The 26,689-nt window shown below is 38.4% G+C and overlaps 1 protein-coding gene and 1 long non-coding RNA gene across 2 annotated transcripts; one reads left to right on the forward strand and one right to left on the reverse strand.

Moving 5' to 3' along the window:
• Positions 1-489: 489 nt before the first annotated feature.
• Positions 490-8,587, reverse strand: LOC139960287 (uncharacterized). The gene is made up of 3 exons (XM_071958545.1): positions 8,218-8,587; positions 3,788-3,950; positions 490-2,368 (listed from the first exon to the last, which is right to left on the reverse strand). The coding sequence occupies exons 2-3, from the start codon at positions 3,817-3,819 to the stop codon at positions 1,837-1,839; spliced, it is 564 nt and encodes a 187-aa protein (XP_071814646.1). The 5' UTR covers positions 3,820-3,950; positions 8,218-8,587; the 3' UTR covers positions 490-1,836.
• An 11,236-nt stretch (positions 8,588-19,823) lies between these two features.
• On the forward strand, positions 19,824-25,888 carry LOC139959487 (uncharacterized). Its single transcript, XR_011790140.1, has 2 exons — positions 19,824-20,622; positions 24,904-25,888. It is a non-coding gene; the product is annotated as an uncharacterized lncRNA (long non-coding RNA).
• Positions 25,889-26,689: the final 801 nt, after the last annotated feature.

Here is a 26,689-nt window from a genome sequence, read left to right on the forward strand (position 1 = left end):
GGGAACTGGGGTTGAGAGCCGATCAGTCGTTTGGTAGTTTGGTTTTCGTGCCCAGGTTCTTTCCTGGGCGACTTTTCCTTAAAAAAAAAACTATATCATGTGTAGTATACGTTTCCTCTCTTGGGGAATCTCACAGTTACAGTCCCTATGCAAGGGGACTATGGGGTTGAGAGCGGATTAGTCGTTGGTAGTTTGGTTTTCATGCACAGGTTCTTTCTTGGGTGACACATTCTAATGTTACGTGGTTCAAAGTAAAATATTAAACCTAGAAATATTATCCGCTGCGTTCGTCAAACAAATAAAAGCAGGTATGTCGGTCAAACCATTGTTCTAACGAATAATCCGGCGCGGAACTTAAGAGCAGGGTGGAGGAGGGAGGGGGGGGAGGGTGTTCATCGGCCCTTTTTAGCCCACAAGGCTAAATGAAAATGAGCTATAAGCAAACAGTACGAACATTACACTAGATAGAAAAGACTATATACTCCAGGGTTCAGAATGTAAATATATATTAATTGCATCAAATATTTTCACGCGGTATGCCTTCTGACAGCTATAATAAATTATGATGAAAGGCAAATTAAATATCAGCTCAATTTACAGAGGAACACAAGAATGCTTGAATTAACAGCTACAACCTCTAACTGGATCTAAGTACCTAAAATAAGTACTATGCAAATCAAATAATACTTTATACAGTATAGGTATAGAATCATGGCATAGCCTTTTATTACCATGTGCTACTTATTAACTATCTTCTACAATAAACATCGTAAACTATAGAACTATATAGAATTTTGCTCATTTTTCAAAGTTTCAATTTTTGCTTCCGGAACAAGCAACTCATGAAGAGGTTACACAAACGGACATTTTCACGATTTTTCTAAAATATGATTGAGAGCTTATGTTGCTTATGCTGCATTTACACAAGGACTACAACTGTGTTTCTATTCATGAGTTAACATGATCCAATAAAAACATTATATCGGCAATATCTTAATTCAGGTGTGTTTTCATGACCACGCAGACGTCACCACGAACTCAAAACGATCCCCGCCGAGGGAAAAACGATACCAACAAACAGTTTCACGTCCCCCGTACACCTGTATCATTCAATCAACAAGCCACCCTGTATATCGTGACCTCAGTGATACGGCCGGTCCGCCCGCACGCCCATCAAAGTCCCCGCTACTACCAAATATACCACCGTCACGAGAGAAAAAAAAAACAGTCTGGGCAAATGGCGGACATCCGCCCAATGTGGAGGCGCTAGCCATTTCTATAATCGCTGCAAGAACTGCCTCTCGGGGATTGGTCCTTCCTACAAAAATCAATATCACACCTATAACGCCATACGCATTTGTTGATCAAAAGCGAAAAAGAAGAAGTAACCACGGGCAGTACAGTTTTGAGGGGTCAATCCCATGTGATACATAATTAGGCCCCACTGACCATGAGGTCACCCGTTTATATATATATATATATATCATGCCATATAGTAAAAAAGTTAATCTAGTATCATTTCCCACCTTCCATTTTCCAATTATTTGTATAAAATTATAAAAGCCTTGATAATCGAATTGAAGTATACAAGAGCAAAAATTAAAAATAAAGTAGAGATGATACTACTATATATATAAATAATATTAATATTCACATACTTCTTGTTCGTAGACGACTATTTTCAACAAGAGTCGTCTGATAATCGCTAAATGCGTGAAACTCTGAGTAACAGCTATACTAGTGTTCCACTAGTCTCAACTAATTCTCACATATACTTCGCTCTGTCCACCGGACATAGAGCCCTCTTCATGCGCCAAGATAGACGCAATTCTAGGCTTAAAAATGTTGAACAAATGCGAAAACAACAAACAACATTTGCAAGGGTAGCATATAAAATTTTGCCCCAAGATTTGAGATTGCCCCGGACGCTGCCGCAGCTTCTAGTTCGGCTACGGAGGGTTTAAGGTTATTCCCATGTCTATCAGTAAAGGCATTCTTTCCGTTGGACTTCACAACTGCACCGTTGGTCTTGACAATGAAGCTTACATCCTTCGGTTGTGGAACGTTGTGCCATATGAAACCTTTAGAGGAAGACCAAATGGTGATGTAAACCGTTCTACCACCTTCGGGGGAGAATGGGACGTACTCTCGTGGAAGGATTTCTGCAAAGCCTACAGCGATAAACATATCCCAGACGTCCTCACGGCTGAAGGAACCACCTAGTTCAAACTTTCCGGCAATATTGATACTGGCGCCAAACGCAATACCTTCCGTATGAGATCGTTCCGTGTCAACCTTCACAAATACAGGCTCATAATAAGCATTGGCGACGTACGTAATGTCGTAACACATCGTTAAAGTAATGCCTCTGACGGAAAAAAGATAAATAAATTGAAGATTAAAAAATATATAAACCTATAAAATATAAAATATCATCCTAATTGTAAAAATGTCGCTGTAACAAATTTAATTATGAAAAAGTTCAGTCGAATCTATATAAATCTCAAAGTTATTTTGTGTGCATGGAAACATGTTTGTTCTCTTAAAAAAATAAATGAGAGAGGAAACTACAGAGTTTAAATTTATCAAATTAATGGTAGTTTGAATTATTTGCTTTCTATAATAAAAGAACAATTTATAGAAAATCATTCAGTGCTAGTTCAAATTTCCGTCAATTCTGCTATAAATGCAGGGATCTGCAGCTTCTGACGTAGAACGACGAATGACTTGCACTATAATACACTATAATGCACTATAATACATCCTTGTTTAATCTAAAGTTTATGTAACAGGGCCTGCATGCTGGTTTACTTGACAAACCTTTGATGCATATTTTCCGCAACCCCAGCTAATACATGATTAACGAGATATAGGGTTGCGTGGCCAGTAATATGCTAAGCACAGAACCAAATAACGAGAGCCCGGGCAAAGTTCGTCGTCGCCGGATGCTAATGAAACCATGGAGGTAAAACAGACCTCCATGATGAAACACGATGAAGGACAATACCAAATACAATCGCTCCGATATGTTTGAGAAAAATATGTTTTTTTTTTAGCTGAGACCTACAAATGTTTTGATGTTGAGAATGAGTTTGATGCTGCAAATGTCTTCAGTCCTGTTGCGTTTTTTCTTTAACTTTTTTTTTTTATAGGAATGAGTTTGATAACCCGATCGAAGTTGATTCTGCTATTGTCTTATGTTCAGTTTACATTTTGGATTACAATTGTTACTGTTCGTGTGAGAGTATTTCGTTTCATACTACTGAGATTTAGTCTCATGCAGTCATGATGTATTTTTTTTTTTAATGTTCCTATTTTAGATTCCGGCTAGTGAACGTAGGCCTACACCAAGCACGTCGTGAAATAATATTGGTCACTATATCACATATATACTTGATGCTATGACTTACGATATCTTACTGTGTGACTGCATGTGATAATGTAGACCCTGGTTTACACATATAACTCATAAACGAAAGCCGCCGAAAGGAAAATGCCCTTCAAAGAGTAACTTTCTAAAACTGTTTCTATTCGCATACATTCAAATGAGACGCACAAAGAAAGAACTCTATCAAAACGTGACAGTTCGCAGCTGTTCATGTACTGTGAATAAAACATTTATCTAGAATCGAACAAAGTAAAAACCCCAGATGATTGCATTGCATCATTGTAATAGCAATTTACCCACGCATGGCAGCACAGTATACACACTCACTTTACAAAAACATGTTTTTCTTTTTACAAATACCGTATCGACTCATCGATTCAATGTGAAACTAGTACTTACCCGCATATCAGTAATGCATGTAGTAAATGCATGATAGAAACACTGATCGACTGATGTCTAGTATCTTGGAGTCCAGAATAAACGTCAGACCAGATGTGCCAAAATATCGCTGACGAAAAGGTAACACTGACGATGGTGCAGAATAGATCTGTCTTAAGGAATGCTAGGGAAGGCGAAGCAAGGTAAGGTAAAAAAATAAGTTATTACAACTCGTGGAAGGGTGACTGTATATGTACAATTAGTTTTGAATATGATGCAGACAGTTAAAATAAAGGTTGCATTCATGTACATCTTCTCGATTTTAGATAGGCTGAGGCTCATGAGAGTAACGGGATTTGTTGGTCTTTTACACAAACTACCGTATTTGGTCAGCCTTCTCAAATGCAACACAGAACACAATACTTTGCCTCGAATAAGATGTTCACAATACGTGTCACCACTAGTATTACTAATTTGTCGAGGACATATGGTGTTTAATTTAATTGTTCATATGAATTTAAAAGAATATATTTTGATTAAGAGTTTTCGTTTTACTATAAGCTATAATATATATCAAGAATAAAATCATTAATTGTTAATTGTCACAATGACGTTTTTTTTTTTTTTTTTTGATTTTATTTTTTTTTTCTCTAAATTCTTTTGTTGCAAAATACCAAATTGTTTTATGCAGACACTAACCTCCAATGAGATGTCAGTATAGTTGCATGTTAAAAGTTAAACATTTAATGCAGTACCTTTGTCAATTAACAGTCAAATAACAGTCAAATAACAGTAACACTGGATATCTTTGACAGAATAACCGGGGGACAAAAACCCTAAACTAATAAATTTGTGGACTTAAAATGATCCTTTACACAAAGATCAGAAGATTGGTTTCTAATATTAAACCAAACGAAATCAGATCACCGTTATTACATGACAGAGAACATACCGATACAAAACTCCAAGGAAGAAAATTTATATATAGACCACTTCCCAGGGGGTTAGGAAGCTTCCAAAAAGTGAGGGGGGCACAACATCAGAGGGGCACTTTCTCATTCCACAACCAACACTCGTTATGCTATAAACCGATATACACACCGGCCATATCACTTAACTATATGATGTATTAGTATGCTATCGATACTATTATGGTGCACGTGAATACTTAAAATAAAATATTAAAATTAACAAAGGCTTAAGATATCTAAGAGACAGTTCTTCATCAAAGGGGCACATTTTATTTGCCAGTAGGGCACATTTGCTGTTTCGGAAAAAAGTGGGGGCACGTGCCACAGTGCCCCCCCCCCTCCCGCTCCTACCCCATGCCACTTCCTTTCAAGACTGTATGTAAACTTTTGTGTTGATATGTCATAATAGTCTAACCAATAAAACATTTGACTACTAGTAATAAGGAAGAGTTAACAAACACACTCATAATTAAATTTGATCTGTTCTACAATAACATGTGGTGTATCATTGTTACTTGCATTGCAAAGCTTGGTCTTTATAGAGCATATTTAACAGTTCTTCTTATCCACACGTAACTTCACATATACATTACGTGGAATATATTTGACTACTAGTACATGTCTAATATTTAATTTTACCTATTGTTCATATATTAAACTTTAAATTACTCTAACATTCAAAGTTTGTATTTGCCTTAAAGTGTGGAAAATTGATCACTAATTATAATTGATCATTAATTATAAGTCAGCTTTAATTATAATTGATCACTAACTATAAATAAGCTTTAATTATATTCATCATTAATTTATAAGTAAGCATTACTTAAACTTGATCATTAATTATTAGTAATGTTACGAGGACCCATTGTAGCCTAACGCTAGTCACTGCTAGTGAGAAACCTAATATATAATGTGGAGAGTAATTGAAATTGCCTACGTGATAAATCAGTATTTGAGAAATTAGGTCGGGTTACCGTGACAGAATGTTATAATACACGATTGTTCTGGTATATTCCTTATGATGCAGGGGCGTATCCAGGGGGGCGCAACAGGCGCGCGCCCCCCTCCTATTGGCCGTCACCAAAAAAAAAAAAGTTTAGCAAAAAAAAAAAAAATTGATGACGACCTTTATGTGAGATGTCGGTGATCGCTCAACCCCCCCCCCCCTCCCTCCCGTATGCTTTATTTTTTGTTTGCCAAAAAAGGGTTCTGGCGAAGTTCGGCGGCATAATAGTTTTAGAAACATAGATGGTAATTGTGTTTGTATTATCACTATAAACACTAAGTGACATGCCAGCCATACTAAATTGTGCATTTTGTGTCCATATTTACAGGAAATGTTGCTTATTATTAAGGTCGAAAAATGGATCACATATGGTCATGGGCGGCGATCCTGGGTGGAGGGCGGATATATCCCCCCCATGAAAATGGGTGGAGGGGATGTAATGCACCATATCCCCCCCCCCCCCCTAGCTTCATTTCTCGCCTACCATAAACGCAGTGCGATCTTTTCAAATAAAGCGTCTTTATAAAGCAAAAATAGTTGACTGTAGGCTTCATTGGCCCTATAACAACAAAATGTATTATTGCGCCCACGGTATTTATATAGTACATATATGCACCCTCATAGTATTCATATAGGCCCTATAGTAGGCCTACACACGTACATGTTCCCTCGAACAGCTGAGAATCTCATGTAACCAGGGTAATGCTTAATATACGTTTCACCTGGATGCCCTAGCAATCGGTACCTAGGAATGTAACTATGTGTAATTGTGTATTGCATGTGTATAGGCCTATAATAGCCTGCATGAGGCCATTTTCTTCATCGAATAATATAAAAGAGCTCTCGAACATTCTAACGTTGCGCCTGAAACAAGATTGACAGGGGCAATTTCCCAAAATAACACCCGAAATTAAAAAAAAAGTATTTTGGATCCTGATTATGAGATATTTCGGACATGACATCCCTATTTTAAAGTTGGGTATATGCCGCTTGGAAACCTCGGGAAGTGCCGTTTCCGGCCATCTAGAGGGTTTGTTAATCCCAAAATTTTCTTGTACGCTTCGCGCCAACCCATGGTGGCGCTACGCTTAGATAGTCAACAAGGTCATATCCCCCCCCCCCCCACTCGGAAGTACGGATCGCCGCCCATGCATATGACACCATTTTGCATTTCAGCCCTTCTTCGAAAGCAAGAATTGTACACCCCTCCCCTTAGACCCATCCCCCAGGACGGCGATCATTCATGCCTGACGCCCCCCCCCCCCCTATTGGAAAATCCTGGATACGCCCCCTGTGATGACACGCTGGTCTCGGGTTAACGTCGGTTTACGTGGAATCGCGTGTAAGCTGTGCACGGCATCTTCGTGGATTCTCTGGAATGTTCGCGAGAGATGCAAAGGACTTCCGCAAATAGAGAAACCGGGTCACGTTGTTTCTCAGGTGTATCGAGAAAGATCTGGAGGATTCTTGACATGGCGAATCGTATACATAAACCCGCCCAGATCGGAGAGTTTCTCAGTTTCTGAACGAATACAAGCGACGACAAATATTATACCATTCTACTATATATCGTCAGTGCTCAACTGCCAGTAGTTTCTGAGGGATTGAGATATCGATAACAAGATTGATTCTACACTTCCATTCAGAAGTTTGAAGAGGACTTTGCTGTGAAAGTACAGTGTGCCAGTCTTTATTTCGGAGAAGGTGAATTTCTGTCTCCGTACGTTGAAGAAGTTCGTTACGCCAGGAGTTGGTGGCTATAAAGCTGATTTTGGACTGACTCTGGTAATATTTAGTCGGCGAGAAGTTCGACTTGTGCTTCACTCGATTGTAGCTGGAAGTCCGTCTTCTATTTTGGAGCATCGCCGGAAAGAAGGTGACTGCTGTTTCTGGGATCGCGAGAAAGATTGTCGAGGACCAATGAATTTCGCGGTACAACGGACCGAGAATCGTCGTCATCAAGGTCGTGGCCGCTGAGGGATATCGCCGTTGGAAGAGACCAGCGTGTTTTAAAGTGTATCCTATCTTGTTAAGTTTGTGAGTAATTTTCTATATATTTGTAATTACCACTTGTTGTTGTTGGTTCGAAATCCATTGTTCAATATAGTTTACGTTCTCATTTAAATTCTCTAGACTCGTCAATTTGTCTGTGTTCCTTACGGAAACGAACCCAGGCTTGTGTCTCGTTAAAATTAATTATCGAGAACTCTCGTATTCCAACGTAACAGTAAGCATTAATTATAATTAAGCTTATTTATTCAATTTAACAGTTTCGCCAAACCTATAGTATACTTCTCTACAGGATAAAACTAGATCTTCTAACTGCCGATGCCTAAAATAATTATAAATTTTTGAACATAGGTAAAATACATAGGCATATTAATTGATTACTTTAACATAAGTTAAATTGAATAGTAAAATTTTAACAATTTTTTTTTCTTCAAAAACGTATTCAAGGTGTAAAATGTCCTTACCGAGATAAAATCGTTGTTTTTTCTCTCTCTCCTTCCCTCTTTCTGATGTGAGAACTCTGGCTGGTTTTGGAGCCTCTTAGAAAATGCAATGACTACGTAATGTGTCCCCGGTTTATATTGGCTTCGGCGGCGTGATCGAAACGAACAACCGGAAACGATATCGATCGATCGATTTTTTTTTTGCCTTTTAAGGTGACAATATCTTGCTCTGTAATGCTTCCGTGTTAGTTCAGATGAGAAATTCGAAGTCGCTACACAGCTTCAGGAAGTAATGTAATGTTTAATAGATTAATTGTTATACACCACGTGAAAACTCTGAAAGAAAATATGATCTTGTTTCTCTTTCACTTTTCTTTACTACATCTAATAATTTTCTTTTAAGTATTTTTCGCAATTTTGTTTAGGCTCACGTGTTTTAATTTTATTGCAGGCATTTTCTGTTTGATTTCAATAAAGAAAAATTAATATTAGTTTACTGAATGGGTATATCAATGAAAAGGTGAAAATTTAATATTTTATCGATTAATTATTATTCACCACTTGGGAACTCTGAAAAAACAATGATCTTGATGCTCTTTCACTTTTCTTTACTAATTCTAATGATTTTCTTTAATTATATTTTCGCAGTTATTTTTTCTAACGTATTTTAATTTTACATTTTTTACTGCAGGCAGTTCGTGTTTGTTTGCTTTTTATGAAATAAGGGTTAGCTTACAGAATGTTAAGAAATGAAAATGAGAGATTCAGTTAACGATTTAACCTTTTGTGACACTAATACAAGGTTCAATTAACTGATCCATATTGAAAGTAGTTGTTTCATTCAAAAGTATAACCGATTGCCCTTTGTAAAAGTTTACCAAACGTGTAATATCAAAACATAAATGAATCACCTTAATGTCAAATTTAAATGGGTAATTAATTTGCCATGAAAGCGCTTATTATGCACGCGATAGGTTTTTACGTCCCAGAGTGCAATAACTTCTTCCGATCTTTGGCAATGGTGTGCAAAATATTCCATAGATTCAAAGCGACATAAAAAATAGGGTGCATGCAAAATCATGATGATTCATCAAATAAAAATTGTATTATTGAAAATTGTTTAGTCCTATTAAATTTGGTGAAAGTGTACAAATTAAGTCAAGTTGGTCATGGCTTACAGAATGGTTGATTTGTATAACGTTTACTCTTTTATTTTTATTTTTTATTTTTAGAGAAGAGCAAAGGTTATCTTTATTCAACAGGGTCACGGGGATGCATGGACGAGGAACACGTGATCTGAGAGCTTTGACAAAATGATAAGACATTCTCAAGAAGTGCATGAGCTTGAATATGGGTCACATTCGATATGTTGTATGTTGGCTTACCACATTGTGCTTACAATAAGCGTGTATGTATTCTGAGGATGTATATGTGATTGAGATAAGAAGCCATCTTGTTTTAGGAAGATCAAACGGATCTAAGATCCGTCGGCAGGGATCAAACTTTTGAAAACTTTGTAGATACGAAGGTCCATCTCAAGAACTAAATTTAGACTTGAACTCGTGTCAAATGCGCTATAAGTCGATGTACTGCATTGAGTACAAGAAGACTTCCGGCGATTAAAATTTGTGCCCAGAGTGGCCATTTGTGGGCAACGCCTAAAGCCTTAGAAAATCTTCCTACTCAAGAAAATAGGATATGATATCCGTAATCCAACAAATACCACCACACTCCTTACTCTTACTCGTGCAATGTGAGTAAGATTTGTAAACACATTTTTAGTCTCTAATTCATTTGACATGTTCCCCATATTTTGTGCAAACCGCCTAAAACGGCTTTAACAAGTCCATGTATGTCTTGGCGTCAGAAGTCATTGTTCCAATGAAGCTAACAGGGATATTTAGCTATCAGAAGAACGTGCTATTGTAGCCCACAGGCAAGTTTTAAATAATATTATAGGTGTTTGCTAAGAGATATGCAAATCCGTGGACTGCACTCCTTTCATTTCACTTTTTTGATAATAAATATGCACCCGGATATATGATATGAAATGCGAACTGTTCTTTCACTTTATGCCATGTGTATGATTTCGTATATATATATATATATATAAATATATATATATATGTATATATATATATATATATATATATATATATATTTATATATATATATATATTTATATATATATATATATATATATATATATATATTTATATATATATATATATATATATAGGCCTATATATATATATTAATTTTATTTATGTTGAAATTATAGTATCCGGTTGCGGATTATAAACTAACTTTATACAAAATTAGACCAAGTCATCGCTTGAAACAATGCTACTAATAATTTCCATGAACTCAACATCTAATTACAGGCGCTCTTTCAGTTTCTGGAATGATTCAGCTGTCAGCTGTCCGGTGAACAGTGAATAAAGGGTGGTTTGGTTTTCTAGAACAGTGATAGGTATCGTTTACATCCGGGTTTTTAAGTTATCATCCTGCCAAGATATGTTAATTAACTGTCCACAATGTCAGCTCCTTTGAGGTAAACTCATGATTATACAATGCCCACTCCTCTCTCTATTCAGTCCAATAATTGTTCGTATTGCTACATAATATTTCTATTGTGTTTGTAGCATGAGTAACCGAGACAAGATATACATCATGAGTAAAATCGGTCTGTGAATGCATCGAAAGAAACTGACTTTTCAGAGGATTTGAATGAATGTTATAGATCAAATCAAAGAGAATCGAATAGTGTTGTGACATCTGACTTTATTTCTAATTCAGCTGTAACAAGTGGAAACGAAAGTTCAGAATTTACAGTACATCCCGTGTTCATTACTCACCGTTTGCGTCCCTTTCAGGCGCGTAGCCAGGAATTTGCCAAGGGAGGGGCGAAAATGTAGGCAAACTATCAGAGCCGTATATGGAGATCTATATACGGCTCTGCAAACTATCTAAGCGTAGCGCCACCATGATTGGCGCGAAGCGTACAAGAAAATTTTGGCTGGAAATGCCTCCCAGATCGCTGGAAATGGTACTTCCCAGGCCTAATAAGTTGCATGTTAGCATTTTCTCTTTTTAAATTACTAGCGATATCATAAAAACATTTAAAAGTAAAAATAAAAATATGCTCTGGGCGGCTGCCCCCTTCGTCCCCCCCCCCCCTTGGCTACGCGCCTGGTCCCTTTAGGTTTGAATTTACTGTTTGCGACGTCACGTGTGCTGGGAAGCAAACGTGTATCTTTAAGCCTTTATTGGACGAACTTTTCTAGAGTTGTAAACTTTAGGTATAGGTTTTACAGTTGTATTTCTCAACTGTTGTTTCATATCATACTAAGGAACTTGAAAATCTTTACCCATGTAAGGCACATTAAGTATCCAATGCTCTATAGTATACAGTGCCACACCCAGTGTATACAATTTTCATAAGATATATTTACTGTGCTTTTTAAGGAAATATTATAAAGATATCATTGGTTTAACCAATCGGTTTACTTGTTACACTAAGCAACCGAGCCACGTTCATTCTTAAAGAGGCCATGACACGAAAAAACCAAAGCACTAATGAGTAATTTAAAAAAAAGAAAGTTTTAAAATTTGCACCCGGAAGCAGACCTCTGAAAAACTTGATTTTCCTAACAACACAACGATGACGTCATGTTAGGAACACAAGTGCTAACCACAGACAGGATGCGTGACGATCATGCCGTCACATACACACACAATTACACTCGGTGAAAACCCACGGAATACGCTACATCGCTACAACTTTCAAGTTTTTACAATCTTGTACAATATCTTACGAAAATGCCGATCCGTTGTGTTGTTGGGGGATGTAGTAATTGTCATAACCAATGCAATTAGCCTTCATCGATGGCCGAAGGACGACAAAACACGGAGATTATGGACCAAGTTTGTGCAGAACACCTGGTCCGATTTCACTGGGCCAAGCCAGTACAGCTCCGTATGTAGCGAACACTTCACGGAAGCAGACTACGATCCCTCCTTTCTACTGAAAGAAGAAATGGGCCTAACGGGTGGACAGAAACGAGTTCTCCCTTGCAAGTACCCCACATTGAAAACTCCTAAGATCAGATCGGGGGAACAGGAAACCTCCAGTGGATTAAGTTTCGATCCTTTGGAGGAAGCGGGACCGAGCACTACTAGTAGTAGCATGGACACTTCGAAGTTCGGACACCTAAGCCTTAAACACCCCAAAACTATATCTTCTGGTCTAAATCACCTGAAAATATACTTGATATGGTGGGAGAATTGTGTTATATTACGATACACGGCCAAACATTTTTTTCCTGCAAACTGTTTTCACATTGTATTTCAAGAAGATTCTTCGTGATTGTGGAACTGGTATTTCTTTGCTAGAGTATTGTTAAGTTTGGACACCCAACCCACAGTGTGGCGCTGGTGATAAAATTGGTGGCGCAGTTGCTCTTTCAGTAATTATAACAGACTTCATAGATTTCCGTCATTTTATTGACAAATATGTAAGTACTTACTTGCACACGGGTCATTTTGGAGAGAAAATAACTGTAGCTTTATAGTTTTTCGTAAAATTGGCTGTTTCGTTAGGTTGTCATGGTGAAATCGTGTATTTCTTAGTGGTGTCCGAACTTCGCAGTGTTCCGAACTTCGCAATACTGACTATACTAGGTCTTTTACTACTAGTACTAGCGTAAGTCCTGCACTGAATCGCAAAAGACGAAGAGTTTCCTCAGAAAAAGGACAAAGGAAAGAGGTAATTTTTTACCTGTCACCTGTGTTTTTATAATTGTGCAGGCCCTGCGGTTCTTAATTCTTATTGCAAATATTCTTTTGTAGCCAAGGCTAGCTATACAGAACCTACCACTACGACAATAGAAATAGGCAAGGGCTAGCATATGCCTAGGTTACTGTACTGGTACAGTTTAGTGAAGTTCACAAGTGAAATCATGTTTGGCTAACACTTTGGAAGCAGTGATTGAAAATATAGCATTACTCACAGTGGCATAGGAAGGTACTTTTGAGTGGGGGGGGGGGCTGAAGACTGATGGCCGGCCTGGGGGAGGGGTCTAAGGGGAGGGGGTGTCCCCCTCCCCTTTGGAATTTTTTGCATTTCCAGGTGGCCTCAGATGCAATTTGGTGCAATATAGCACACTTCAACACCCACTCCATTTTGTAAACTTAATTTTGTATTTTCAACTGGCCCTAGATGCAATTTGGTGCTCCAAATGAGATTTTTTTTCTCATTTGGAAATGAAAAAGGGGTTTTCTGACCTGCGAACCGGGGGGGCGGAATGATACTTCCGCCCCTCCACATTTTTCACTGGGGGGCTGGCACCCCCCAGCCCCCCGGTTCCTAGGCCCTTGATTACTCAATTAAGAAATGAAGAAGGCGTGATATAGTTGTACCTTATGATAAATTCTTTGTGTACGCAGTAACTTGTTTGTATTGTTGGTAGGCTATATACTGTATCAGTATTTCATGCTCAGCCTATAGTATAAGACTCATTGTTTGACTTATTGAGCACCTTAAATTGTGTAGAAATGTTACCTATTAATACAAGAACGTCCTTAAGAGGCCTAGTATACTTGCTTTTTCATGAAGCTGAATCGTAAGTTACCATGAATAGTTACCCAATAGAACTTTATTAGAGTTAAACGAAGTTTCCCTCCCCCTACCACTATAGGCATGTCTGCCCAACCCCGGTCAGATCCGACCCCTTTCCCATAACAGTATGTACATAACTTTTGACACAATGTCTATAAAGAAACTCAAGCTTGAATGGCTCCTTTTGACGAAGAGGAGGCGGCGGCTGGAGCAACGGCGATGTGTAATTTGAATATATACGCGTATTAATTCGAATATTAATAATAATAATAATTAGTAGTTATTATTACGACGCTTAAGCGACCACAAACGTGGGAGAAGCCCGTAAGGGCTTATGGATTACAACTTACACGTCGGGTGGCTTCCAATTCAATATTTTAACTCAAATTTGGAATCTTTTCAATTTAGAAAGTCATTTCAGATGGGAAGATTGCTCTTTTATGATAAACCCACCTTACTATGACCCGGCCGGGTATCGAACCCCGAACCTCCCGATTGCTAAGCCTCATTGCTGCAAATGCCACCGCCTTTATCCACTCGGCCACAGCACCGGTAATATTAACGCATATGTATTAATATCCAATCAAAAGGCTTTAATATATCCGCGTATTAGTTTGAATATAAACACGTAATTATGCGAATACATATGAGCATTACTTCGAATATATACACGTATTAATTTGAATATATATACGTATTAATGCGAATATATATATATAAATATTAAATCATGCTGTTGTCTAGATCAAGTACAGTTGGCCTGGGTGTACGTCAATAGAGACTAACTTTGCAATCTCTCATTTATTGCACTGGCGAGGCTACAGTGTGATAACTCTCGAAACTCATTTGTAAAAGCTATAAGACATGCCATTTATTATCTGATTTAATATGCGTATATATTCGAATTAATACGCGTATATATTCGTATTAATACGGTGATATATTATGCGGTGTTTGTCCCATGTGGCTTGCCATAAGAATTCGGAAGGGTTGGGTTTCAGTTTGTCATTAATTTTGTTTAACTTGTACTTCCTATATGTCAAAAACGGCCATTGTAAAGACAAAGTAAAAAAAGCTTTTGTAAAAGCAGACTGGTCTTATTTTTTCACGTATTTTCGTAGTTTGTTATCGATGGTTGGTCTTAGACACTAAAAGTCTACATACACCGGATTGTTCTTCTCAAACTGTAAAATACTGCAGACGCCGTCACCTTACGATTTGATGGCGCCCTTCATTTTTATTCCGGAGGCACTGCATTCTCTGGTAAAGAGTGTTACCTCTATAAAGCATATTAGCCCGGCAGCCCAGTGCCCTTTGATCAAACGAACGAGGGACCAATATCTGAGTTTGGAACATTTGTGGAAAAACCCAGTATATCCAAAAGTGGATGTCTGCCGTGGTCTCTCTGCTGCATGTGGCCCCTGGGGCCGGTTAAAGGGGCCCAAAAATGCATCTGATCAAGCGAACGAGGTACCACTTGAAACCAATGTCAACTTAATGCATGAATGCCACATAGTACTGAATGACCCATGCCAGACAATTTTTTTGCTGCAAAGGGCCCGCCAGACGCCCCAAAAGGGCCCCTGAAAATGCATTTGATCAAACCAACGAGGTACCACTTGAAACCAATGTCAACTTAATGCAAGAATGCCACAAAGTACTGAATGGCCCATGCCAGACAAATTTTCTGCTGCCAAGGGCCCGCCAAACGCCCCCAAATATGGCCCAAATGCCCATTATCGTAGCATTGACCCAGATTAAATATGCAAGGTACCACTCAAAACCGGTCTGGAATGTTCGGGTTGATCTTACAGACTATGGAAATCATCATGCCAGACAAATTTTCTGCTGCAAAGGGCCCGCCAGACGCCCCAAAAGGGCCCCTAAAAATGCATTTGATCAAACCAACGAGGTACCACTTGAAACCAATGTCAACTTAATGCATGAATGCCACAAAGTACTGAATGGTCCATGCCAGACAAATTTTCTGCTGCTAAGGGCTCGCCAGACGCCCCCAAATATGGCCCAAATGCCCATTATCGAAGAATTGACCCAGATTAAATATGCAAGGTACCACTCAAAACCGGTTTGGAATGTTCGGGTTGATTTTACAGACTATGGAAGTCATCATGCCAGACAAATTTTCTGCTACAAAGGGGCCAACAGACACACTAGAAAAAGGGCCCCCAAATGGGCTATGATCAATCATAGTTGGTACCACACAAAGCCAATATCAAATGCAAAGGTACTTTCCACAGAGTAAAGAACTGCCAATGCAAGACAAATTTTCTTCTGCATAGGTCCCACCAGATAGAAAGAATAGGTGGCCCAATGTGGCCCTATATATGGGTCTAAAGAATTGGATATATGTGCCTTGTAACATGACATTTCAAGCTCATGATTATATTATTTCCAGCATAAATTGGAGTTACTGTACACAAGACCAGTGTTTTAAGACCAGTGTTTTATCTTATTTAGCTATTGGCTGCTCTAAGCAAAATAAAGATAACACTTTCACCTAAGCCTCTAAATATTTTGGGATTTGCTGGTCTGGGCAAGAATTACAGTTCCCCACATTATAATTCTAACACTCTGAGGAAGAGTCTTGCCTGGCTTGGATCCACAGAACTACGGATGGAAGAGCAAGAATGGGTGCTACAGCCCTGACTGGTTTGAGGGACCGGCTCTCCCAGATCATCTATTCCAAGAGGGGGAACTGAGCGAAGATTTTCAAAGTAGCCGATCAGACGTGACTTCCGAGTTTGATGCCGATGATTCAAGTACTGAACCATCTTGGAGTGATGACCCCGACGATGAAACATAGATTTGAGCTTCCATTGTCTTTTTAGCATCAAGTTCATGGGAATACTTAATTTTCATAAACTTACTAATTATTCTTTTGAAATCTGTCTGAATGGCAAATGCAGTGTCTTATTAAAATGCACACACTCCAGAGACATGAATTCTCAGTTCTTATACTTCGAAGCAATACCTAACATGTTTCATGTTCAGAGTAATCACATAGTGATCTTTTGTTACTCTCTTTGCCAATTATGATTTTAGTACATTTTAAACTAGCAAGATGACTTTCTTGAAAGGTAAAAGATTCCTCCATAGATGAAAACAAAAACCCTCATCTAGCATTCATATTTCTGAAAAATGGATGCCACATCTATTTGTTGGACTTGTTACAAGCTATTCGAATTGAATTAGTGTAATGATGGAAGTTCTAAAAGACGAAGATGGAGTAATATAGGCCAATTACTCATTTTATCAAGGAATGGAGTCATACGTGGTGATATCAGTATCTGTTTGTCCAATCTTAGCATTTTTAGTCCTTTAAAGAGTGTACCTAGCATAAAGGTACATATACATTTCTATGCTTCAATTATGTATCTTTAAAAAACCATATTGGACAGTTTCAACCCAAACCTTTATCGTTAAGTACACGTTATAAAGTATTTTCACCATTGTTTGAGTTTTGTTTCTTTGTCTGAGCTTAAGAAACAAAACAATCTCTTTTGTTCGACTACATGTATGTCCTAAGATGACACTTAAGCGTTCTTTCTCAAGATTTTAAACTTTGTAGATTAACAATGTTAACGTAAACACAGTGTGTTAAGATACAAAATGATTTTGGGTTTCTTATTTACAATACATAAACTGATTTTAATCTGCTCCAGTGTTTCCAGCGAAACAAAGTAACTGCCAAGTTAAACACTGCTCACGATACAAAGTACTGACTGGATAAAAGGAAAAAGAATGGATAAAAGGAAAAAGAATGGATTTGAGAATGCATTATAACTGTCAGGATCTCCCTCAAAGACTGAGTTCGCGTCATTTTAGTTTTGCTCAATAAAATGTTCAGTAATTGATACACCTACTAGTATACTAATCTCATTATTCCATTGGCCTATGAAGCGGGAAGGAATTTGAATAATTCAGGATGTTCTCGATTGCTATAGATTGGTTTCTTGTGGTATCTTAACTATTTAAATTGCATAATTTTTGTACATGTGGTGGGCCCTTTGCAGAAGACAATTTGTATTGCATTGGCATTTCTTTACTCTGGGGAATGTTACAAATGTCATGTCACAAGGCACATATAGTCTGCATCAATATACAATTCATTAGGCCCATATAGGGCCGCATTGGGCCACCTATTCTTTCTATCTGGTGGGACCTATGCAGAAGAAAATTGGTCTTGCATTGGCAGTTCTTTACTCTGTGGAAAGTACCTTTGCATTTGATATTGGCTTTGTGTGGTACCAACTATGATTGATCATAGCCCATTTGGGGCCCTTTTTTTAGTGTGTCTGTTGGCCCCTTTGTAGCTGAAAATTTGTCTGGCATGATGATTTCCATAGTCTGTAAGCTCAACCCGAACATTCCAAACCGGTTTTGAGTGGTACCTTGCATATTTAATCTGGATTAATTCTTCGATAATGGGCATTTGGGCCATATTTGGGGGCGTCTGGCGAGCCCTTGGCAGCAGAAAATTTGTCTGGCATGGGCCATTCAGTACTTTGTGGCATTCATGCATTAAGTTGACATTGGGTTTCAAGTGGTACCTCGTTGGTTTGATCAGATGCATTTTTAGGGGCCCTTTTGGGGCGTCTGGCGGGCCCTTTGTAGCAGAAAATTTGTCTGGCATGATGATTTCCATAGTCTGTAAGATCAACCCGAACATTTCAAACCGGTTTTGAGTGGTAACTTGCATATTTAAACTGGGTCAATGCTACGATAATGGGCATTTGGACATATTTGGGGCGTCTGGCGGGCCCTTAGCAGCAGAAAATTTGTCTGGCATGGGCCATTCAGTACTTTGTGGCATTCTTGCATTAAGTTGACATTGGTTTCAAGTGGTACCTCGTTGGTTTGATCAGATGCATTTTTAGGGGCCCTTTTGGGGCGTCTGGCGGGCCCTTTGCAGCAGAAAATTTGTCTGGCATGGGACATTCAGTACTATGTGGCATTCATGCATTAAGTTGACATTGGTTTCAAGTGGTACCTCGTTCGTTTGATCAGATGCATTTTTGGGCCCCCTTTAACCGGCCCCAGGGGCCACATGCAGCAGAGGGACCACGGCAGACATCCACTTTTGGATATACTGGGTTTTTCCACAAATGTTCCAATACTCAGATATTGGTCCCTCGTTCGTTTGATCAAAGTGCACTGGGCTACCGGGCTATATGTGGTTTGAAACGATAAAGTAAAGCATGCTGGAAATATTTGAGGAATTTATTTTACCCATGTATATAAACAAAAAGTACCTCCTACAGTGACAAAAATCGTGACCATGGACTAAACAATAAATTGAATTTACTATAGAAACAAACTAAAACTGTAAGCATAATTGTTTATACTAGGAAAATTTCACAGGAAATGTATATAAACAAAAAGTACCTCCTACAGTGACAAAAATCGTGACCATGGACTAAACAATAAATTGAATTTACTATAGAAACAAACTAAAACTGTAAGCATAATTGTTTATACTAGGAAAATTTCACAGGAAATGTATATAAACAAAAAGTACCTCCTACAGTGACAAAAATCGTGACCTTTGACTAAACAATAAATTGAATTTACTATAGAAACAAACTAAAACTGTAAGCATAATTGTTTATACTAGGAAAATTTCACAGGAAATGTATATAAACAAAAAGTACCTCCTACAGTGACAAAAATCGTGACCTTTGACTAAACAATAAATTGAATTTACTATAGAAACAAACTAAAACTGTAAGCATAATTGTTTATACTAGGAAAATTTCACAGGAAATGTATATAAACAAAAAGTACCTCCTACAGTGACAAAAATCGTGACCTTTGACTAAACAATAAATTGAATTTACTATAGAAACAAACTAAAACTGTAAGCATAATTGTTTATACTAGGAAAATTTCACAGGAAATGTATATAAACAAAAAGTACCTCCTACAGTGACAAAAATCGTGACCTTTGACTAAACAATAAATTAAATTTACTATAGAAACAAACTAAAACTGTAAGCATAATTGTTTATACTAGGAAAATTTCACAGGAAAGGTACAGAGCAGGTAAAGAGCCATTGAAAATGTTGAGATTTTGAAATGACTTGACGAGACATTAGGTTAGAGATTTACAACAACAAAAAAATGAAAATAAATTGGCTATGCAACCACCATTCGGTAAGGAATTATCATTCTTCATTTTGTTGTGCATTGAAAGCTGTTTCTTTATCAGATTTCATCAATTCAAAGTAAATTGATGAATTGTCCACTCACCGTAACTAATGAACTGGTAAAACCTTATTTGTTTCTTTGAACGTCCATCATTGAGACTATTTGAAGAAAACTGTTTAAGTATTGTTTTACGTTGTGTATATGAACTGTTACAATATGCAAGTGATCAACTGAACGACTTTCTGCAAAATGTCTTCTAAGTGAGAAAATGGACTAAAAACCCTTTTTTTTTCGTAGAAAGTATTAATTTGAAATTACGTGAAATATCTGAATAGTTATAAAATTGCGAAATATTAAAACTTTCTAATTTAAACATGTCATCAATTCGACAATGTCTGCTTTTGATGAATGACTAACCGTGTATCAACATTTTTCAGAAAAAATTATCATGATAATAATTTGAACATTTCCGTGGCACCATAACGTGTCCATACAATGACTAGGCAAGTTCATACGTTGTACATGAATTAGCTTTAAGCCATTAGACTATGATTTCGCACGAAACGTACAAGTTGATTACAGAAAGCTGCCTAGAAGACAAGAAGAAGATCAATTCATTCCGGCAGTACAATAAATTGGTATGTAGTTGCAACAAACACAATTATCAAAGTAAATTATATTATAATCATGCTACATGCATAAGTAGATAACAGTCTTTGTAGTAAACTTGATGTAGCTTTACAGTACGACTGACTGCGTTAAATAACCATCTAATGTTACTCATTTCGTATTTAAGCGTTTTTTTGTTGTTGTTGTTTTTTCGCTCTCCGGGGACTTCTGTTCCACAAGTTTTTGGTTTAACTTTTTAAGTAGTCTCCTCAGTCAATCAATCGATTATCCCTGTCTAGGTTTCTTACCCTCAACTAATTCCTCCATTCAAGGGCGTAGGAACCGGGGGGGGGGCTGGGGGGCGCCAGCCCCCCCAGTGAAAAATATGGGGGGCGGAAGTATCGTTCCGCCCCCCCCCCCCCCCGCTCCGCAAGTCAGAAAACCCCTTTTTCATTTCCAAATGAGAAAAAAATCTCATTTGAAGCACCAAATTGCATCTAAGGCCAGGTGAAAATGCAAAATTATTTACAAAATGGAGTGGGTGTTGAAGTGTGCTATATTGCACCAAATTGCATCTGAGGCCACCTGGAAATGCAAAAAAAATCCAAAGGGGAGGGGGAACCCCTCCCCCAGGCCGGCCATCAGTCTTCAGCCCCCCCCCCCACTCAAAAGTACCTTCCTACGCCACTGCCTCCATTGACTTACACCAACCAATTCGTCACTTTCCGAGGCAGCTAGAACATATAACCGAAACCATCAGTAGTTTATTTCATCCTCTGCGACATCCACACATACTGAAAAGGGACCTTTCAGTTGGTCCATTTTGGATTATTTTCCGACAATGCTAAACTTTCAGGATGACGTAAGCTACTCCACATGTGGTGTTCTTACATGTCTGTTCAGATATTTACTCTTTTGTACCAACAACGCCTTTTGAGACGAAATTTGTGCCTTTATGGCACGCGGTTTTACGCAAATCTACGTTCAATATATACGATCCTATAGGAAAGCTCCCGACTATTCATTTGATTGTGGAGACAATGTAGGCTTTTGAAAACAATAAAAACACTGCTGGTCAGTGATAGCAGATGGGCTTGTAACGCTACTCCACGACACCTACGATCAGGGAACAGCAGGGTTTGGGGCGTCTACTATGACCCTTGTGGCCAGCTAGTATAGGGACGGAAACTTAATGGAAAACATACACAAATCAGTAGGCAGAAACATTTATATTAGAGTAACGACGGGCTTCTGTATTCAATAGGCATAGCAACCACTCAAAAACACATATAATCAGGGAGCAGTGCTGATCTACCTTTAACTATACGGTTTGTGTACATTATAAACACAGATAATAACAACTAGAACTCGGTTTGTGTGGGTACAAATGCATTACAACATTCCCACAACCTCAAACAAGGCAAATACGATAAACTCTCCCTCTTGTAGTCCGTTACGACTAACGAGACTATAAAGCTAACAAATACTACACTCGGACATATGCGCTGTCATTCCGATCCAGCGTCTTAGACCGGTCGGGCAACCATCGGGTGGAGTAGCCCCTTCCCTATGACAGTATGTACCAGCGTCTATAGGGACGACCGGCGTCTATAAGTATTGACCAGCGTCTAATTGCCCAAGGCCATCAACAGTATGTGTTTAACAAGGTACACACAGTAAAACCTGGATGGAGCAAGAGTCCAAACAGAATTCAAAATACTTGTAAGTTGTAACAAACTGTCTTCTCACACGAGTGTGTATTACTGCAGGTCTTGAGTGAATGAGTCACTAATTTGTGGGGGAACTAATCAACCCATTTAAAATAAAGTAATTAATAAGAGTAAATATTCATAATCATTAGATAATAAAGTACAATAAGCATAAAACTATTGTCAAGGACAATGAGGCCAACATACCGTCTATACATAATCAACAATAATAATTATAGCATATAAAGTGTAACTTCTCAAGGTCACAGGTCTAGCATGCCAAAGAGCCTATGAGGTGAACAGGAATTAAATTACTAATGGTCATAAACAAAGGGGCGTGTGCACCTACCGCATGATAACATATAACATAGTAACATTCAAATAAGTGTGAACTCAGCAAAGGTAAAATAATTCCAACTAGCAATTATAACCAATATGACCAATGTAACATAATTTAGCCTAAATCACCTCACAGTCCCGTTAACATGGTGAAGGATTAAATAATATGCTAACCCCTCTTGAGTTTGCATATTGCCAAGGACGTTACCATAATAACCGGCAACAATTAATAGTAATAGTCATGTACAATAAAAGTGAAATATATATGTTAGGGGTGGCTGGTAATAATTAAATAAGCAAAGAACATTTCTAGTATTCTAGTGACAACACAGTCCTCTTATTGTGGTAAGCAAAACCCATAATTACCCCAACATGAATGCATCACTCTAGGATTATAGGGGCAATACTTTACATATAAATAGCAAAGGAATAAACTTGTGTAAATAACCACAGTCACAGCTGTTACCATGGTAACAAGGTGAATCAGGTAGACAACACCCATGGAGATACACAGGAAGCATAAGTTAGCACATTTAACGAGCATTACTACTAGCATATAACCACATTGGTCAAGGTAGATAATTCAACTTAACAGTTCGGGAGGAACTGAAAACATGTAAATAACATCTATGACAAGTAAATATATCACTCTACACGTAAATGCATATTGGGCCTGCTCAAGCCCTAGGCTAACAACAGGTAAAGTATCTGACTGCCATGTGTTAAAACTAATAATCTTGGGATGATTACTATCAAAATAAGGAATGAGAAAGCAACATGCAATCTGGGTAGGCACAATCCCTTTAACACAGCTATTAAAATAGTTGCAAATGACAACAATTACTATGAGAGGATTCTTGGGAGAAATCCTCAATAGTTAACATGGCAATCAAATAAATTACAATAGTACATATATGCAACTTAACAATTATAGAAATAGAATTCTTACCTGGATGGAGCAAGAGTCCAAACAGAATTCAAAATACTTGTAAGTTGTAACAAACTGTCTTCTCACACGAGTGTGTATTACTGCAGGTTTTGAGTGAATGAGTGATCAAATCCTGGCTCATAGGGTATTTAAACCCATCCAGACCATGTGACCGAAGCAAAGGGAGGCTTGTCCCTAACCAGCCCTGCCACATCAATACACACAGCTGACAGGTTTATCTACGCGCACTTCCCCAACACAGACATTGTCACCCATATGTAATTATAAGGAGGCCATTAATAGGGTACCAGTTAGCACCAAAGGTGATTAGCCCTATCCAAATTGGTGGGAACTCCGAAATAGACAAACTCCCAGCCCTGAGCGGGTGAAACAATTGCTAAGAGATACATACAAGGGTAATAAATTATGTCAGGTGGTGATCCCTAAATGGGGGTATAAGTGGACAAGCTGTCCCTCAATTAATCAGATGTAGGAGATCTGGGAGGAAGAAGGTTGTCGAAATAGGGCATAACTTTCCAGTTCAAGTCATGAACTTAAGGGGGCTTAAAGCAATAGGAGAGCATAGGGTGAAAGTAGTAGCTTGCTACAGGCTACTGATGGGAAAATGGTCACGGTGGAGGGAGCGGGAAGTCACGTGTTTAGGGTTGGGCAAGGAAATAAGGTTTCAGAGAGTTCAGAAGGACCGCAGTGTTGTTCGGTTTGAAAAGGGATTTTATGTTATACGAGTTTGGGATAATTTGATCCTTAGTACAGATATGAACTTTGTAGCGCTCGTCTGATGTCGTACTTCACTGGTATTATTTAATACATATATTTTTTGTTCACCCAAGTGTACACTACAGATTAAAGGGGGGAAAAAACATTCAACAATGGAATTTCTACATAGGGGCCTGGATGGATTCCAGGCCATGTTTTTTTTCTACAGTGAACAAAAGGGTTGAACTTTTGACAACGCGGTGTTTGATAAAAAAAAAATGACTGGATTGAGATAATACATAGATATAATACATAATACATAATACATAGATATCAACGGACTCGGTCTCAATTCCGAGTCAAATCCACCCAATTTCGACAACAAGTCCGAGCCCAGAAAGGCAAGTGGGTATGACATACATGTATGAAACCCTTGCTTCAATGTTTGTGGGGTACCGGCAATTAAGCGATTTATGACGGATTTTAACTTCCCAACCTAGCTAAGGTCATGGAAATTAATGATCATGCTATCCCATAGACATTGAGATCATATACCACCCAAAATTATCTGCAGTGTACTTTATTATTACCTTTTCGCCTTCATTTTCTTTCTTTAGAACGATTTCCTGAAACCATGGGTCAGGACATAACCACTCACGTGGCTAATGCATATACTGAAACCGTAATGGTCAAAGTGGATTCTGAACGATTTCACGTTGAGAAATTCAACGCCGGTGCGAATCTCGAGGCTGGTGGTAAAATCAAGGCCAGTGAGTTTGAGTTTGAAGGTAATCGCCAGGCTGGTGGTTTTCTCGATATGGATATGGTTTGGAACAAGTTTATAGAAGCTGGATTTGCTAAGATTCCTCGTGGAGAGTTCGCTCCATTTTCCCCGAAAGCCGATCGTGTCTACGTCACAGTCTGGAGTCCTTCTAACGGCTACATATGGAAAAACATTGAGCAAATAGGGGACATCAGTTTCATCGTCAAAGAGGCTGCAAGTGGTGAAGCCAGTGTAGTCAAGTCCAAATACGGAACCATTTGGATGACCGAAGCTGGAGCTTACCTGAAGCCATAGGAAGTAACTTTACTACAATGTCGTAGATTATATTCAACAATATAGTAGGAGTTATTTTTTTTTTTAATTCTGGTTTAAGGGAAGTTTGATATTGATGCCTGAGCACATTTTCTGGACAAGTTTAGAAATGCTGCAGTAACGCATGCGCTACTGACTTAAATGGGACCAAAATGAAGACTAGAAACTTGCGGTTACGAAACTGGAACCTCACTGTCTCAGTGGCTAACGCCGGTGCCTTCCAATCATAAGGTCCCAAGTTCGAGCCACTCCAAGATATATGTCGTCCAGTTACAGAGTTGTTGACAATTCATAATCATTGACGTAAAATATGAATGTAAGAGACTGACTACGGTCAGCTTGCGGCTTTGATAAGCCAATGAGGCTTCTTCGCGAGTTCCTGCTTGCAGGAGGATCTAAAATACATACATGCATACATACTGCCCATGTATAGTGTTTGAGTGGCAAAGATTAGACAGACGATGCATATGTGCCCATGTTGTAAACTATATTGATTGAAATGGAGATCTATATCATGTATTATTTGTTCTCTATATTGATATTTGATAGGTTTACTGAAGCTGTTCTACACCATGAGTGTAAGCTTGACAAAGGAAGTATGAAACGCCAAAAGGACCACGGTGACATGTACCACCACTAACTTGAAGTGTACTACTTCTAAAATGTCGAGTACTACTACTAATTCGAAGTGTACTACATCTAAAATGTCCCGTACTACTAATTCGAAGTGTAATACTACTAATTTGAAGTGTTCTACATCTAAAATGTCGCGTCCTACTACTAATTCCAAGGGTACTACATCTAAAAATGTCAGCGTACTACTACTAATTCGAAATGTACTACTACTAATTTGAAGTGTACAATATCTAAAATGTCACGTACCACTTCAGTAGTATAGAGGGCCCCGGATTGCACCGGTGCAATCCCAATTTTGGATGTATCTTGATTGTCATAAGAGATGTACCCCCTAAGATGGCACCCGTGCAATCCCAACTTGTGATGTACCCCCGGAAAGATGTAGCCATTATGATGGCACCCGTACAATCCCAACTTGTGATGTACCCCCGGTAAGATGTAGCAACTATATGATCGCACACAGTACAATCCCAATGTGTTATCGACTGTGATTGCCTGTCACTGAGATGTATCCATCAATGATCGCACCCGTACAATCCCAATTTGTTATCAGTTGAGATTTTCTGTCACTGAGATGTAGCCATCAGTGATCACACCCGTGCAATCCTACTTTGTAACGGACCCAAATTCCCGATAACTGAGATGTAGCCACCAATGATCGCACCCGTGCA

This window comes from Apostichopus japonicus, chromosome 19, assembly GCF_037975245.1.
Source record: "Apostichopus japonicus isolate 1M-3 chromosome 19, ASM3797524v1, whole genome shotgun sequence".
NCBI lineage: Eukaryota > Metazoa > Echinodermata > Holothuroidea > Aspidochirotida > Stichopodidae > Apostichopus > Apostichopus japonicus.